General features: G+C 38.7%; 2 protein-coding genes across 3 annotated transcripts in view; one reads left to right on the top strand and one right to left on the bottom strand.

Annotated features, from left to right (window-relative positions):
- The window catches only part of LOC117386331 (RNA-binding protein with multiple splicing-like), a 66,073-nt gene extending 60,152 nt beyond the window's left edge, over nucleotides 1-5,921 (bottom strand). Inside the window, exon 1 of one of the 2 annotated variants that reach the window (XM_033983676.2) lies at nucleotides 5,480-5,921. In XM_033983676.2, coding sequence (XP_033839567.1) covers nucleotides 5,480-5,542 — 63 coding nt within the window. In that variant the 5' untranslated portion in view covers nucleotides 5,543-5,921. The remainder of the gene's footprint in view (nucleotides 1-5,479) is intronic. The other variant, XM_055229032.1, reaches the window with a different exon arrangement.
- The window catches only part of adissp (adipose secreted signaling protein), a 200,473-nt gene that overhangs the window by 45,269 nt on the left and 138,398 nt on the right, over nucleotides 1-16,806 (top strand). The gene's annotated exons all lie outside the window — the stretch shown is intronic.

The following is a 16,806-nucleotide window of genomic DNA, read 5'->3' as shown; positions in this document are numbered from 1 at the left end:
CTTCTTGCTAAGGCTTCAAGTTTTCATTTGATGCATGAATAACTTTTGGAAGATATTTTGATAATAGGCAAATTACTCTGTAGTAAAATGTGTGATAACCAACCCCGGTTTCCCGTACTTGATTTGCCAAAATGTACTTGTATTTGTTAAAGGCCCTGTTCCCATGTATTTGAACAAAATTAGTCTTGCCCCAGTATTGCATAAGCAACACTTGAGCTCAAAATAAGTCAGCTGCGTGGTGTCTGCATCTAATTAGAAAGTGTTTTATTGTCCAAGAATCAGAAAGTGTGTGGTTAGAATGCTGGCTGTTGTTATTTTTTTCCGCTGTTGTCTCTGAGAGGTGTGAAAAGAGCTTATAAACTCATTGTGGTGAATAATTAGGATCTTCTCAATGCATGTAAGTGAGAAATTACTGGACTACTTTAAATGAACTAGTTTTGTTTTTTTCCAAGTTTTTAAGACAGTAAAAATCTGGTACAGTGCCTTTAATGCTATATTTGTATTTCTAATGTAAACAGTTTTCTAAAGTAGGTTCAACATGTACTTTCTATACCGCACAAGCTGAAGTGTATGGTTCAATATTTGGGTCTGGATGTTTATAGGGACATACCATAAGACTGCTTTGCCCATATATGGTGTGGAAACCCGCTGCTCCTTGGTCATATCTTGAACATTTTACATACTGGGTCGTCGCCTCGGCTGCATCTGTGACCACTGAGTGCCGTGCCACGTGAAAGCATCCAGAACACCTGATAATAAACTCTTATCAAACCAGAGTGCCAGATAAGAGGCTGAAACCAGCATACAGAGCCTTGTTTGGGGAGCGCTGGACCATGGTTGATAAACAGCAAGCGTCATCGGGCTTTGGAGATGGCATGTGAGTCTGGCCAGTGAAGCGGGCACGAGGAGGTACAAGGCTGCCTGTGCTGTACTGGTGCAAGTCAGTGAACTGCTTAGTACAGATGGGTGAGTATGGAGAAGTGAGAAAGGGGAAAGTGAGGAAGGGGGGGGTAGGGTTGAGCAATTTTTAGGCCTTGTTGTTTAATAAATGAGAGATGGAACAGTCATATTTGGGGATCAATATATATTTACAGGGAACTTTTTTGTTATTGTTGCTGTGATTTGAGTTGTAGAGGCTTGAATAAATAACGACTGATTGTAGATATATTTATTTTTTGCAGCTTTATGAACAATACTGTACAAACTTTTTGCAGCGTGGGGTGGTGATCTTTATGGCTATTGAGTCAGTGACATAATTAGTTTCAAGATCATCATTTATAGTTTCTTTTTTTATTACAAATAGATGTTGGTTTTTTTTATTACAAATAGATGTTTAAAAGTGCGGAAACTGCAGAAAGAGCGTATTTTAAAGCTGGGGTACCGGATTGTGAGTGTGTGTTAAGCTAAAGGTACACTATTTAACTTTTCTGGTGGAGACTCTGCACCTGTTTGCCTTCAAGGAGAAATAATTGCTTTGTCTTGAATGTTGTCTTGAAGATTCCACACTATGGCATTAAATTATGGCATTAAGATCAATATATAGGTCAGATCTGTGGAGAGAATGCATGTTTTTCAGTACATTTTATTTTAAATAAAAACTCCTGTAATTGAGTAATGCAATAAAGATAAGTTTAATGCCATACTGTGGAATATTCCAGGCAAAGCAACACGAGACATGTGTTAAGCAGGTGGGTGATTCCTCTGTAAGAAGTTACATAGCGCAGCGTTAAATAATGAAACAATTATAGTGTTTGGGATTGGCTAATTGCGTCCATTCTTGCGATTTTGTCTCAATCACAATTCCTTTTGCCGATCTTGCCATGGAAGAAACGTCGCAGTTACCAAACATGTGAGTGTCATACCAACGAGACTCTTAAACGTCGCCTGTCTTAGTTTATAGTTACTTAAGAACAAGCAGTGGTCCGTTTTACAGCGGCGAGGCTTCGCTGATGGAGGAACATTGAGTATGTTTGAGTCGTGATGGGAACATAAAATTAAATCAGGACAGTCACGGAGAATGAACTTGAACGTTCTTGAGGAAAGTGCAAGTCATCCCCGCGTATTTAGAAATTAGTCATTAATCTTGTCTTCACCTGCTTCCCTCCGTCAGCGTGCACAAAGCATCCTTCCTGCATACAAAACATACTCTTTCATAAAATCATGCCTGTTTAACCTTAGGTACCTTAATCCACTCAAGTGAATTCTTGGTGGTGCCAGACTGGATGGCCTCCAAACATATTCACAAGCATTAGATTTCTCTGGTCATTACTCCTCTGTCTAGACACTGTAAGACACAAGTTGGATCTATTTTTGTCCTTACAAGTATCACCAGAACAAAGGGTCTGCAATATATTAACCTACACATTTGTAATATGTAATAACTAAATAATGAGATTTTTTTTTCCCAATTTGTCCCTACAGTACATCATACCTTTAAGTAGAGGTGGACAAAAAATATATGTGTTGATTATTTAAAGAAAAAAATAAATAAATCAAAGAAATAAAAATGCTTTCAATATGAATTTCCTGGACATAAACAATGCATTTTTAAATCAGTGCCATTTAACAAAAACATCTCTTCCCCAAGGTCAAAAACTCTGCTACAAAAGCTTTTACTGACACAGGACTGGCTGTAGATGTCAAAGAAAATAGCACAAGCTTATATCACTGGCAATCTAAAACATTGGATTTGATTAAAACTTGAATAAAAGCGCAGCCTCGTGCACTAGGACGCATATTATTTTGGTATTTTGAAGGATGCTGTCCCACAGGCAAAACCATGTGATCAGGCTTTAGACTGGCACCGTGGCTGTGTTTCCGTGAAAAAAAAAATCATGTTTCTCTTAATACGAAAAAGAGAATGAACAGTAGTGGAAACTTGAGTTGTGTTGTTCCATTATATTTGATTTGAATTGACTTCTAGCTTGTCAAAAGTGGAACTAAACGAAACTTAAATACAATTGTTTTGACTCATTGTGGTTGTAAATGTTAAGTATTACATTGCCAGAACATATTTTGAGCTCATTGTCATGGTTTTATATTGCTTTGACAACTATACTAAACTATAAACAAAATATTGTGTAACATAGAATAGCAAAGTCTCATGATTAGGCCTGTCATGATAAATTTTCAAGTTCGATTTATTGCTGAAGTAAATATAGACGATAAACGATAATATTGAAACTAATTTACACCACTGACACAATAACTCAAGAGCAGATTTAAACCACAAAACTTATTCTAAATGTACGATATTGTTAAAAAAAATCATGAGCCGCAATAAATAAACAGCAGAATGAAACTCTTTAGTACTTAGTTTGCATCTGTAATGAGTCATAGAAGTTATTAATTCAACCTTTTACAGCTTAAATCTTATGGTATAGCTGAAAAATGACCAAACATTTCCCAGTAGTGCAAAGAAAAAGTACTCACAGTAAATATTGGCCCCCAAAAAATATTGTTCCAGCTTTCATATACTGAACGATATGTCGATATAGTAATTATCGTGACAGGCCTACTCAAAAAAAAAAGAATCTCGATATTATATTATATCTCGACAATACTTTCAAAATGCATCAGGATGTGCTTGTAAATGTACTGGGTGTTGTTCAAGTATCACACAAAATGTCAATGATTCATAAAATTAACCACAAAAGTGCAGAAAAATCAATTTATATTCTTGTTAGGGAAATTACACAAGTCGTTTCTGCTCATTTTATTTTCAATCAGCTCTTTCCGCTGTAAAACTCAACATTCTAACTTTGCGCATCTCCAGAACAACAACTGAATCGATACTACCCCTAATCATAATCTATAGACTACAGTAGCAGTCTCTTATTGAGTGAAGCTTTTTGAGTCTTTCTGCCCATTAGATTTCTTAAAAGTCAGGTCTCTCTCCACATCATCTTTAGCCCTGTACCTCTCAGCATCCATAGAAACCACTTAGAGCAGTGCACCAAATATGGCAACCCATCAGCGTGCTTCACTATTCGGTTACAAAGCGACGAACGCACAGCCAGCCCTAATTTAATTGCACAAGAAATATCTGATACCATCTGATATACCTTCCTTTCTTACATCACTTGGCAACAGCTGTGGAGGGCTCTCTACAACAACAAATCAGTATTGGTACTAGAGTGAGATAGCCTACCTCTAGGGCCAAAGCAAACCGCCCCATGCAAAGAACTATACATGTATTTACTAAGAAAGCTGAAACCCTATTGTGCAATTACTCCAATGTTTGAACAGGAAAGAAACTTGGCTATTGTCCAGCCCTTGTCAAGAACGTAAATAAACTTCACCAGAAACCGAGGCCAGCATTCTTGCAAGTTAATATGCGATTAACAGGGGTGGGAAGTAACTAAGTACGAATACTTGTGTTAACGTAACTGAGCAGATTTTTAAGTACTTTTTTGAGTAGATTTTTAAACCTGTACTTGTACTGATTGGTGTCCCAATTGTTGTAATACACGGTTGCCTCACACTCGCATCTATCAAAGAACATGCCAATTGCGGTTGAAAATGACTAAATTACTTTTCATACAGTTTAGTTAAGTTTCAAATAAAATACTGATGTAATATTGTGTTGTAAAAGTACCTAGCACCTTGCGTAGTATTTTTAATGCACTTTTATTTATACTTAAATACAATTCTGGCAGTAGTAAACCTATATGTCCATTTGTAAATTATGAGATTTTTGTTCATGTAACTGTATTTTTACTTGAGGAATTTGCAGTACTCTTTTAACTGGTAATTAAAGTAGTATCAGAACTGCTCCTCTCTGCCCGGGCTCCATTGTATTAGGTCTGCTATACTGCCATATATAAGGGATATTGCCTACATGTTGCAGCAGTTGTTTGGACTCCAATTGCTCCCTTAGCTTCAGTGAAAACTAATTCATGCTGGCTAAGATATTCCCTTTACTGGTACAGCTTTCCAGTGATGTGTGAACCCTGGCTTTGTACAGTAACAGGCACAAGTGGTGGGATAAGTATCTGCAGCCTCCTCCAAAATTCATAGAAATTCCAAGGAGACAATTTAACATCTGAGAAATATTGAGATATTTTCATGATTAGTCTATTGTAAAACTGCACAAAAACATCCCAAAAACTCATCATTTCAACTTTTTCTGCTTTCACTGACTTGAAAAAGGGCGTTTATGCCACTTTTAAATTTGAATGAGTTTTAAAATATTCAACAAAGGCAGAGCAGCAGAGCAGAGATGCCAACCCAAGCTTACAGAGCTATAGGCGCATTATAACAAACACATCTTTTGGATAAAATATAGTCTAGTCCGCGTTATAGCTATCAAAATCACGTTAAAGTTGCTTATAATTATCGTAATTACAAAGTACGGCGAAGGCAATTTCTTGGAGGACTACAGTTTTGTGCGTAAGGGTTAATTAAGTTGTGGTTATGGGTCAAGGACTGACTTTACGAGTGCGCCAGGTGCGTGCAGCGTGCGTCCGGGGATACATACCTCCTCTTCGTGGTTGGTGAACTCAGTCTGTTCATTTTCCTTCTCGATTTTGTTGTTATTCATGTCGACTCTTGCTCACTTTCTCAGGGATGTCTTCTTGTCTGTTTCTTTCACCTTTCTTCTCCTCTTTTCCACGTTAATCGCACCAAAGCACCGTGCGTCACAGCCAACACTCTTGCCGGTGTCCGCTGTCTTCTGACCCGGGCTTCCCCACTACTTTCGCGGCATCAATCTGCTCCAAGAACCGGTTTTAATGTTGGAAGCGGTAAGGGAAAGAAAGAAACTCGCCACACGTTTGTAAATGCTCTCAGATAGTCCCTCGCATTCCCACTGAAGGTTCTCCGCAGGCTCTTGTTGGTGATCCTCCGTTTGAAATACAGTAAAATGTTCAGTGGACTGCGCCGCGGGCAAACTTCTCTTCCATCGTCGCGTCAGGAGGAGAGGGGCGAAGGAGGGAGCGAGGAGGGAGGGAGGAGGGAGGGAGGATGGAAGGGGAGGGCCCTAGGGTGGGGCTGGCTGGGTTAGTTCGTTTAAAGTGTATATGACAGGTTCCACTGATCATTTCACTAAAACATAGTAACACTTCTATGTTCAAGAGTTCACAAAAAGCTAGGACTATGGTTTGGTTTGTTTTGGTTTGTTTTTTTGGGTGAAGTTTATCATTATTTATTTACTTCCTGGTTGGAACTGTGCAGCAGATGTGACCAGTGGTGGAACATAACAAAGTAAAAACTAAAGTAACTACTTAAGTATTTTTGGGTAGACCTATCTGTACTTTGCTTAAGTACATTTTTGAGGGTATACTTTTTACTTTCACTTTTACTTTCTACTCCACTACACTTCATTTTTACTTTCTAGTCTGCACTACACTACACTAAATTTTTGCACAGGACTGAAAAGTATATATATTTGTTTTTAATATTGTCTGAGACCTGCTGAAGATGGAGTTTTTTGTTTTTTGTTTTTTGTTTTTTTTTGTTTGTTTTTTTTGTTTGTTTTTTTAATCAATTTCATAATTTGAGCAAACCAACATTTAAAAATAAAAACAGCCAGAAAAAAATAAAATCTCAAAATAAAAAAATGAGAGAAATACTTTTACTGTACAGTTTTAAATGGGTACTTTAATATTTTTATGTAAGTAGATTTGTTCATGTGATACTTTTACTTTTACTTGAGATTTTTTATTTATTTATTTATTTTTTGCTCTGGTATCTATACTTTTACTTAAGTAACAAAATTTAATACTTCCTCCACCACTCAATGTGACACAGGCAGCACAGATGTAATTTCACAACGTAACGTCAGAGAGTGATCACAAAAGTTATGATTAGCCTAATCAAAAGAAATAATAAACCCTCTATTTTCTTAAATGAAGGTTTAAACTGAAAAATGTCCCAGTATTTGTATGAAAATTTCAGTGTTGATGGCGTAGGTAGAGATTTTAGAGCTCACCGCTACTTCCTGTATTGTTGTACTTTTCTTCTCACGAACAAAGTCGTAATAATAAATAGAAAACAAACATGAAAACCTGTCATATGCACTTTAATATTTCCAGGCACCTCCACTGCTCACCCACCACTGAGCCTTATCGGGTTTTCTCAAGTGCCAAGGAACAGTGACAGTGGAAAAACAGTGGCCGTCACTAATCACCTCCTGGATCCGCTGAAAGTTATTTTAATCTCAGCTACATTCCTTCAGTCGCTGTCTGTGCTGTTGACTGATGTGGGGAAATATCGTCTTTAAACATCTCCGTAAGTTATTATGGTTTAGCTATACAGTTAGCCTAGAGACATTTTCCACTGCGTTTTCACTTCTTTTCTTTTTTTTTAGGTGGCACTTGCAGACATGAGCATCCAACAAAACATTTCCTAGCAGGGGCGTTGGACTACAGGGGTTAAGAGTACTGTTTACCCAGGGCCCAGTGCAGAGAGGGGCCCCTCACAATGTCTGTAATATGCATTTTTTATAAGACAATATGTGGTGCGGGTCCCCCAAGATGATTTTTACTAAGGGCCTAAAATTTGGCACTACACCCCAGTAGCCTAGTATAGTAAAGTCTCATAATAGTGTAGTAGCCTGATAGTATTTTTACCATTTTAGTGGGTTTTTTTTTGTAAATGGCCTTGTTTTTATATGCATTCATACACCAGTGTACGCAGACACTGGGAGTAAGCTGGGTTAAGTGTCTTGCCCAAGTACACAACAACAGCATTCATTTGCGGGAGCTGGAATCGCACCGCCAACCTGTGGATCAGTGGATCTGACCGCTCGAACTAATGATGTTTATGTCGAGAGCGGGATTTGAACCGACAACCTTCGGATCACTGGAAAAGCACTCTACTGTACCAACTGTCGCCTTCTGTATTGGATCACACAATCACACTTATTTCAATTTAAACCTGTTGGCCTGTGTTCAATCATCATGGGTTTTCAAATTGTTGCCATAGCGATTAAACATAATAAATATTTTTAATGGGAAAAAGTCTTCAAAATGTCGCAGATAACAATAAGCAGAAATCTAGAACACTGTGGACTTGACCAGTTGTACAGCCATTTAAATAAAGAGATAAGATGCTTTGTCGATCTACCATCACAATGCCAATTAATGATAATAAACGTATTCTCCCTCCCATGCCATTATAAGATTGCAATTAAGATTATGAATAATGTAGAATGGAATCATTTTAGTTTTGTTCGTGGTTAGTCTTGCCAGTGCAAACAAATGATAAGAAAGTCAGAAAATGCTTTGTTTTGAACAGAAAACCAAACCTGTGATGTTTTGTTAAACGCCTTTGCATATTTTAACATGTTTCTTGCATCATTCAGTCACAACAAACAAGCCATTCTTTTCTAACAATCTTAAAAGTGCATTGTGTAACTTTTCCAGCGGTGGATCTGTCATGTGCTTGTCTCCATGGAGATGTTATTGCGTTGGCTATAGAATGTTCCAGAGTAAGGTATTAGTTTACTTTAGTTTACTTTTAACATCTCACTTAAACAATAATTAAAGCTCCTATATTACGCAAAATGACTCTTGAGAGCTTTAGGTCATGTTATAATGTTGTTTTCTCTTCAAAAACAGACCTGGAGTTGTGTTTTGTTTCATTCACACATGTTTGAGTAATCATTTATTATTAGTCTGTTTACATCTCCAAACCTCAAAATGCTCCGTTCCACCTTGTGATGTCATATAATGGTAGTACATTTTACTTTTTGTTTAAGAGAGATCGAAAATTCCACAGCTGAAATTATCCAAATGATTCTAGTGAAGGTGCAGTGGAGCACTTCCTGTATTACGACATGACATCACAAGGTGGGACAAAGTGTAATATGTCCCCTTTAATGTTAAACACTCTCAAAGTTCAAACCTTCGTAGGCGCCTTTGCCAGTGTAGAAAGTTTCATCGACATTGTGGGATTTGTCGGGGTGAAACTTGCAAACATACAGCACTTCAGAGTCACACTGTGATCCAACATTTATGTAAATTTGTCTGAACACATTCTGTACTGTACAAGAGACACGGCACGGAGGAGACTGAGGGACAATGGTCTACAGTCCCTTAGCCAATCAGGACGCAGAACTCAAGCACGTAAAATTGTACTAAAAAATCTATAAAACAGCAAGACCGCAAAATGTGAACTGCAATATAGCGAGGGACAACTGTAGTTTATATTTTACTACTATTCATTGTTTTATGTTCCACAATATTGGCAAAGTAAGTTCCTAGATGTGATTTTTGTTCACTGACAAAGACAATATTTTTGTATATTTAGTTCTATTTTAGTGCTTATTGCTAAAAACCTTAAAAAAACATTCAACTGTGAGCACTTGTCTCCATGAAGAAAAGTTAGTAGGCCTGTCAAAATAAATACTATATCGACTTATCGCTCAATACATGCTAGATAGAACAATATTTTTTGGGATCGGTCTTTATCATCAATACTTTTTCTTTGCAAGTTGGAATATTTTCGTTATTTTTCTGTATTATGATCAGATTTGACAACTTACTACTAAATAATTAAGTGTTTATTCTGTCTATTTATTTATTTATTGTAGTTCATATTTTTAACAATACTGTACATTTCAATAGGCCTGTCACAATAACACATTTTGAAGTTTGATATATTGCTTAAGTAAATATAGACGATAAACGATAATATTGAAACTAATTTATGTCACTGACACGGTAACGCAAGAGTAGATTTAAACCACAAAATCTATTCTAAATGTGTAATATTGTAAAAAAAAATAAATAAATAAACATGAGCTGCAATAATAAAACAGCAGAATGAAACATGTATTTAGTTTGTGTCTATAATGATAATTCTGCTTCACGGTTTGGTTTCAATATTATCGTTTATCATCTATATTTACTTCAGCAATATATCGCGCTTCCAAATTTGTTATCGTGACAGGCCTCAAAGTTCCGCAGTGGCCCTTTAAGTGAGTTGTGAACGTAAGCGTTTAAAGAGTTACTTATTGGCGTAAACTTGAGCCGACTGTTTAAAGGTTAACTGGGCTGCGTGTGATCCTGGTGCTTTCTGTCATCACTTTGGCACCACACTGCGCCACATGAGGCTTTTTCTGTCTCTGCTTTTCCACGCCTGGAAGAAGAACTAGATAATATGATTCACCACCCAACTATAGACTCACAGTTATCACGGCAACTATTTCAAAGACATACTGCACTTTTGGGGGGTATTTAAAATGAAAGGTCCTATATCACTCGAGAGTCAATTCGTCTTGTGAGCTTTAAATCATGTTAGAATGTTGTTACGTCTTCAAAAACATACCTGGAGTTGTTTTTTGTTTCATTCACACATGTTTGAGTTTGGTTTATTAGTCTGCGTACATCTCCAAATCTCAAAATGCTCTGTTCCACATTAGTGATGTCATGAAGCAGTAGTTTTCAAGTGAAGAGCTACCTTTTACCTTTAGCTCAGTTGAAATAAGCATTTCCCGAGACTGAAATTATCCAAATGATTCTAGTGAAGGTGTAAGGAGTTTAAAAACACAGTAGAGCACTTCCTGTATTACCACATGACATCATGAGGTGGGACAGAGTGCGAATGGCGTAATATGGGACCTTTAAACTATGACACATGTAAGGCATTTTATTCTGAGCACTCTAGATGTGACGTATAACACAATTTTGTTAAATTTTGCCCTCTCAACTTTTCACTAAAATCATCATGTTACCGCAAACTTGCCCACCCCAGGTCTTGACCATATGGTGGCTATGGATAATTGACACTACTTCAAAGCTATTTACCTACACTCAAACTCAAAGATAAGCATGTACGCTGGGCAATGAGAAGATAAACATTTAATTGAGCTCTCTCCATCTGGTATCTTTAAATTAATTAAAAACTATTTTGTGTGTCTAAGCAGCATGGACGGCACTGGGGGGAGGGGCTCTAAGCAGCATGGACGGCAAAGGTTCAGCCCCCCTAATTGCGCCCCCTGTCCATCTCCTCCCCTGAAAATATTCAAACTAGAATAACAGACGTACACAACTGGCATACTGGCTAATTGGGAGAGTCGGGACTTTCACAAAGATGGAGAGCGGCCCAGGTGCGACCCGGGTGCTTCTTCTGTTCTGTGCCTGGCCTGCTCTGAGCACTGATTGGCTGCTCTGGCCGTCTGTCAAATTGGCTCTTCTCTGTCTCTGATTGGAGGCTGGCTCTCTTTTCCCATTGTGTCATACAGCTGGCGTATAATTGACCACATGTAGAAAGTGGGCGGGAGCTGTGTTTACAACAGTCACTCAGCACGGAGAGGAAAATGTGATCATGGATCTAACAAAAAGGCATTTTATACATAATTTATACAATAGTCTGTTAGTTCTGCATGAAACAATGGGCACAAATGGGCAGATGGACTGGAATACAGAGGCATTTGGGGCATGTGCTGCAAGTTTCTTACCTAGTAGAAGTGACAACAAAGATTAAAAGCAAACTACTGTCAATAAAAGTGCTGTACTTTGTAGCAGTCGCTCAGAGGAGAGATTGTATTCTTCACGAGAACTAAAGTAAAACAGCTAAAGCAACAGGACAAACAGGAGTATTCGGTCTGCTATCCACTTTAACAGGAAATGCAACTAAACCGCTCTTTCTTGGTGGTGTGGTGGCACTTCCGGTTAAGTGGGAATCTCATTCATTTCAACAGAAATTATTTGCTGTCAGGATCAGCAGCCCCCTGCAAAATAAGACAACCCAAATGACAATGGCGGCACCTATGACATCTTCCAGGATAAAGTGAATAAGTAAGACTGGCTTTTACTTTTACTTTTTTCCACAGTAAGTGAAAATTGCAGTAAAGTAGAGTGGGATCATGCCATAAATACCAGGCCCAGATGCTACTTTGGCTGCATTACACATTATACGCTATTTAACATTAACATTATGGCTAGCTAGGTTATTATTGTTATCTGATTAAGGGCTGAAACAATAATGCCCTATTGTATTCACGGCCTCTAAAATACACCATGAAACAGCTAAAATATATATATAAATATTAGCTGTGTTAAATTTTTTTGTTATAATTTTTATGATCCTTGCTAACACTACAGCACTACAGCTATAGTTTTAATTTGCCTCTGGGGAGTTATGTACAAGAATTTACAGAAAAGTTTATTGCCTAAATAAGCCAGAAAACATCTATTTGTGAGTGGAATTTGGACCAGTCCACAATATATATATTTTTTCAAGTAGGGGTCCCAGCATGCCCCGAATATACAGCATTGATGTAGCACTTATTTAGACTATACGACAATAATGATAATAAATAAATAAATAAATAAATAAATAAATAATTTTACATTTAATTTTAATACTTTTTGCTGCATCAGAATTTCTTCACAGCTCATCATATACCATTTTTTAGTATAAGTAAGTTGTACTGGAGTATAAGTCGCACCAGCCAAAACATGCATAATAATGAAGAAAATAAATATTTCACATATAAATCGCATCCGAGTTTAAGTCGCACCCCTGGCCAAACTATGAAAAAAGTGCAAGTTATAGTCCGGAAAATACGGTAATCTGCCAATTTCCTGGTAAATGTCTCTCCCTACTCATCATTCCATGCTGCTTTCTGTTCTGTCTAATAAAGCCAACAAAATTAATGCCATCCTATACTTTTGAGAAAACATGACTTTGCTCAATAGAAAACGACACTCTTAAAGTACTCAAAGAACACTCCATTATTAAACCCTCCTTAAAATTATGCCATTATAGGTCTATGTGACAGACAACGCTACTCTTGTTCAATTTGGTTCATGTCTTTTGGCTAAAATCATTCTTCCACCGCAGAATTGCCTACCACCGGTCTAGACTACGGTGGCTACGGCTAAGTGACACTACTTCAAAGCAATTTACCTACACTCAAACTCAAAGATAAACAGATTACACTTGGAGACGCTTTTTTTTGGTCCAGACCCACTAGTTGAAAATCACTGCCGTAAAGGACACAATGTCAGCTAATGCATGTGAGGTCACCTATTTGATTTATGGAGTGAAACACAGCCAAGCTCTTAGGCCCAAGAAGACGTCTCAACAGCAGAAGAGCAGAGCAAACATACTCCGAACGTTTACGGGCACACCTATTATTGTCTACAGACAGTGAGGAAAAAGGCTTTTAAAGTAGCGATCAGGTGATGAGTCTGCCTTGAACACTGCCTCGTTTCAAAACATTTATTTTCAGCAACTGTTTTTGCTTTGAATCTGAAGATGAAAAGTTATGGAGTTGACAGAAGAGGCACAACTTTGACTATACGTTGGGTGACGCACATTACACAAGACAGAAGCTGGCATCGTCTGACAAGGCACCGTGGAAAAAAGCGAAGATTTGCTGAACCTGCAACTGAAAAAAATAGTAAATACAGTCATTGCGGATCGGTCATAGAGAGGATGGTTCCTTTTTTTGAAATCACGTCTTTATCAATCGTGTTTGATTTGAAAACACAGAAGAAGAGACGCGTTGTTTCATGCTGATGAGAGAGATTTCAGGGCGACAAGAACAACAGAGGAAGAAGGAAGGAGGGTCTTTGGGAGTCTTCGAAGCAGATAAAAATGGAAATGCGACTACCCCCCTTCGCTGTACCCATCGGAGTCTGGGGAGCGAAGACGGGGGGGAGGGGTTAAGAAGGAGGAGACGAAGGACGGATAAAAAGGAGGGAGGAAAGGAGAGATGCCCCAGCTGTGTTTGACAGGTCTCAGGGCTGAGCTGTGTGGTCTGATGTTCCGAGAGGGAGGAGAGGGAGGAGAGAGGGTTAGAGGAGGAGGAGGGAAAGGGGGGACAATGGCCTCCCACAGAGTTTATTTGGACAGGAAATTTTAATCTTAGTGTTTTCACAAAAATTCTCTCTTTTTTTAGCTTTAGTCAATCATCATTTTATCATTGTATAACCTTCAAGTCACTCAAAGCGCTTTACATCAAGGAACTACGCACTCATTCACACACAGGAGCATGCAGACACTAGGGATTAGGTGGGTTGAGTGTCTTGCCTAAGGACACAACAACAGCATTCATGTGCGGGAGCTGGGATCGCACCTCCAGCCTGCGGGACAGTTGATCCACTCACTCTACCAATGATGTTTATGTCAAGAACGGGATTTAAACTGCCCAAGTTCGGATCAGAGGACAAACGTTCAACCAACTGAGCCACCCGTGAATATGTATGATATTGGAAGTATTTTAGTCAACAAAATGAACTTTTTACCCCCCACGAAAACACACACAAGCTGGAGAAGAGAGGAGGCACGCTGGTCATGGTGTCCTGGGTAGCATGTCTCAGTTTTGACATGGTCCAGCCCTATGAAGATATCTGTGGGTTATCAGGAGGGCTGGAGCGGGGGGTCTGAGTGTGTCTGCTAACAAGCTGTATTTTTAGAGTCACGTGAAGGAACATAAGGCCACAGACCAGAGCAACAATGTGGGATGAAACGATCCCTGATAACTGCAGAGCTATGATGAATCACGATAGTAATAGTATAAATAGTTATGTGTGCAATATGTTCATGGGGTTCAGCTTACTGTATACATTTAAACGACATTTTGATGATATTTGGCCATTCATAAGATATTTTCTCAATTTTTATTTATTTTTATTTTTATTTTATCTGAAGCATTTATCTGAATTTTACTCCTAATTCTATGTAATATTATGAGTTCAAGTACTGTACAGATCACGTGTCTTTTCTTGCGTTGTCCTCCATATTTTTTTATTGCTGATGAAGTAACGTTTTTATAGTTTGTCGTAAAGTAACAGCATGTGTACAGTTTTTCTTGTATTATTTAATTGGTCTTGACTGGAGTGAGCACTTGACATTTAACAGCCAAAGAGCGTTAGCTTCACAACATATTTCATCCGCGCTGTGAGAAACCTGAGCAAAAACAAAGGGAGGGACGGAGGATTGAGACACAAATCTGATTATGTGATATTGTCGTCTGGATCACTGACTCATGGCTAAAAGGCCAGTGTGATACGAGCGGTGGAGGCAGAATCTATGATGACACAACATCGATGTATCGACTGGTGTAACCCCAGAGAGAGGCCCCGCTGGTCTCTCACACACTCTCACACACTCTCACACACTCTCACACTCTCTCACACGCCCTCACACTCTCCATCCCAGTCTCTACCGCCTTTCCCTCTCTTCCACTCTCTTTTTTTTCTTTCTGTCTTTCTCTGTTTTTCTCCCTCTCACACACACTTTCTATCTCTTTCTCTCCCTTGTTCTCTCTATCTCTCTCTCTCACACACACACAGACACACTCTCTTTTTCTCCCTCCCTCTGTCTCTCTTTCTTTCCCTCTCCCTCTCTCACGCACACTATCTCTTTCTCTCTGTCACTCTCCTTTCTTTATTTCTCTCTTTCTCACATACACGCTATCTCTTTCTCACTTTCTCTCCCTTTCTTTATTTCTCTCTTTCCCTCTCTCTCACACACACACTCTCTCTATATATCTCTTTCTCTCCATCACTCACTCTTTTTTCTTTCTCTCTCTCAGACACTCTATCTCTTTCTCTCCCTCACTTTCTCTTTCTTTATTTCTCTGTCTTGCTTTCTCTCTTTCTCTCTCTCTCACACACATATACACACACATACGCATACACATATGCATACACACGCACACACTCTTTCGCTCTCTCTGCCCCTTTCGCTCCCTCAGTCTCTCTCTCTTGCTTTCAGTCTCTCTCTCTCTCTCTCTCCCTCTTTCTTTCAGTCTCTCTCTTCTCTCTCACCCTGTATCTTTTTCTCTCACTCTCCCCCGTGCTCTTTCTTTATTTCTCTCTCTCTCTCTCTCTCTGCCTGTTTCTCTACCTCAGTCTCTCTCTCACTCTGTGTCTTTCTCTCCCTCCCCCTCTCTCTCTTCCAGACTCTCTCTTCTCTCTCTGTATCTTTTTCTCCGTCTCCCCCTCTCTCTTTCTCTCTCTCACTCTCTCTCTTTCTTTCTTTCAGATTCTCCCTTCCCTCTCACTCTGTATCTTTCTCTCCCTCTCCCCTCTCTCTTTCTCTCTCTCTCTTTCTCTCTCTCTCTTTCTCTCTCTTTCTTTCTTTCAGACTCTCCCTTCCCTCTCACTCTGTATCTTTCTCTCCCTCTCCCCTCTCTCTTTCTCTCTCTCTCTATCTCTTTCTCTCTCTCATACTTTCTCTTCTCTCTCTCTCTACATTCTGTTTAAAACTTGTGTAAACCAAAGTAAGAGATCGTTTACGTCCAGATAATATTAAGTACAAGTAGAAAGAAATGACTCAGTAAGATTAAAAAGTATTTTTTTCATGGAAACAGTATTGCTTTGCCTGGAATGTTCCATTGGTGCTGCGTTTATCTATTTCCATGGAGACAAACAGGTAGACTCCATCCGGACAAGTTACAGGTCAAAGCTGTGGAGAGGCGAGCCCTGTTAGTGTAAGTGGCTGTTTTTCAAGGCAATGAAAACACCTGTAACTGAATAAATGCAAGATGGATAAGTTTAATGCCTTACTGAGGAACATTCCAGGCAAAGCAATGACATCTCCATGGAGACAAGAAGGCGATGGACCCTCCACCAGAAAAGTTACATAATACACCTTTAAAGGGCTTATATTATGCTATTTTCTGATGTTATAATGTTTCCTCATCAAAAAACATACCACATGTTTAACACACAACACTCTGTTCCACCTTGTGATGTCATGAGGTGATACAGGAAGTGCTCCACTGTGTTTTTAAACTCCATACACCTTCACTAGACTTATTTGGATAATTTCAGCCCTCGAATTGCCAATTTCTACTGAACAAAAGCTAAAAGGTAGCTGTCCATTTGAAATCTTCATGACATC

The sequence above is a fragment of the Periophthalmus magnuspinnatus genome, chromosome 18 (genome assembly GCF_009829125.3).
Source record: "Periophthalmus magnuspinnatus isolate fPerMag1 chromosome 18, fPerMag1.2.pri, whole genome shotgun sequence".
Lineage (NCBI taxonomy): Eukaryota > Metazoa > Chordata > Actinopteri > Gobiiformes > Gobiidae > Periophthalmus > Periophthalmus magnuspinnatus.
The sequence above is the reverse complement of the archived record's forward strand: the minus strand, read 5'-3'. Positions and strand labels throughout refer to the sequence as shown.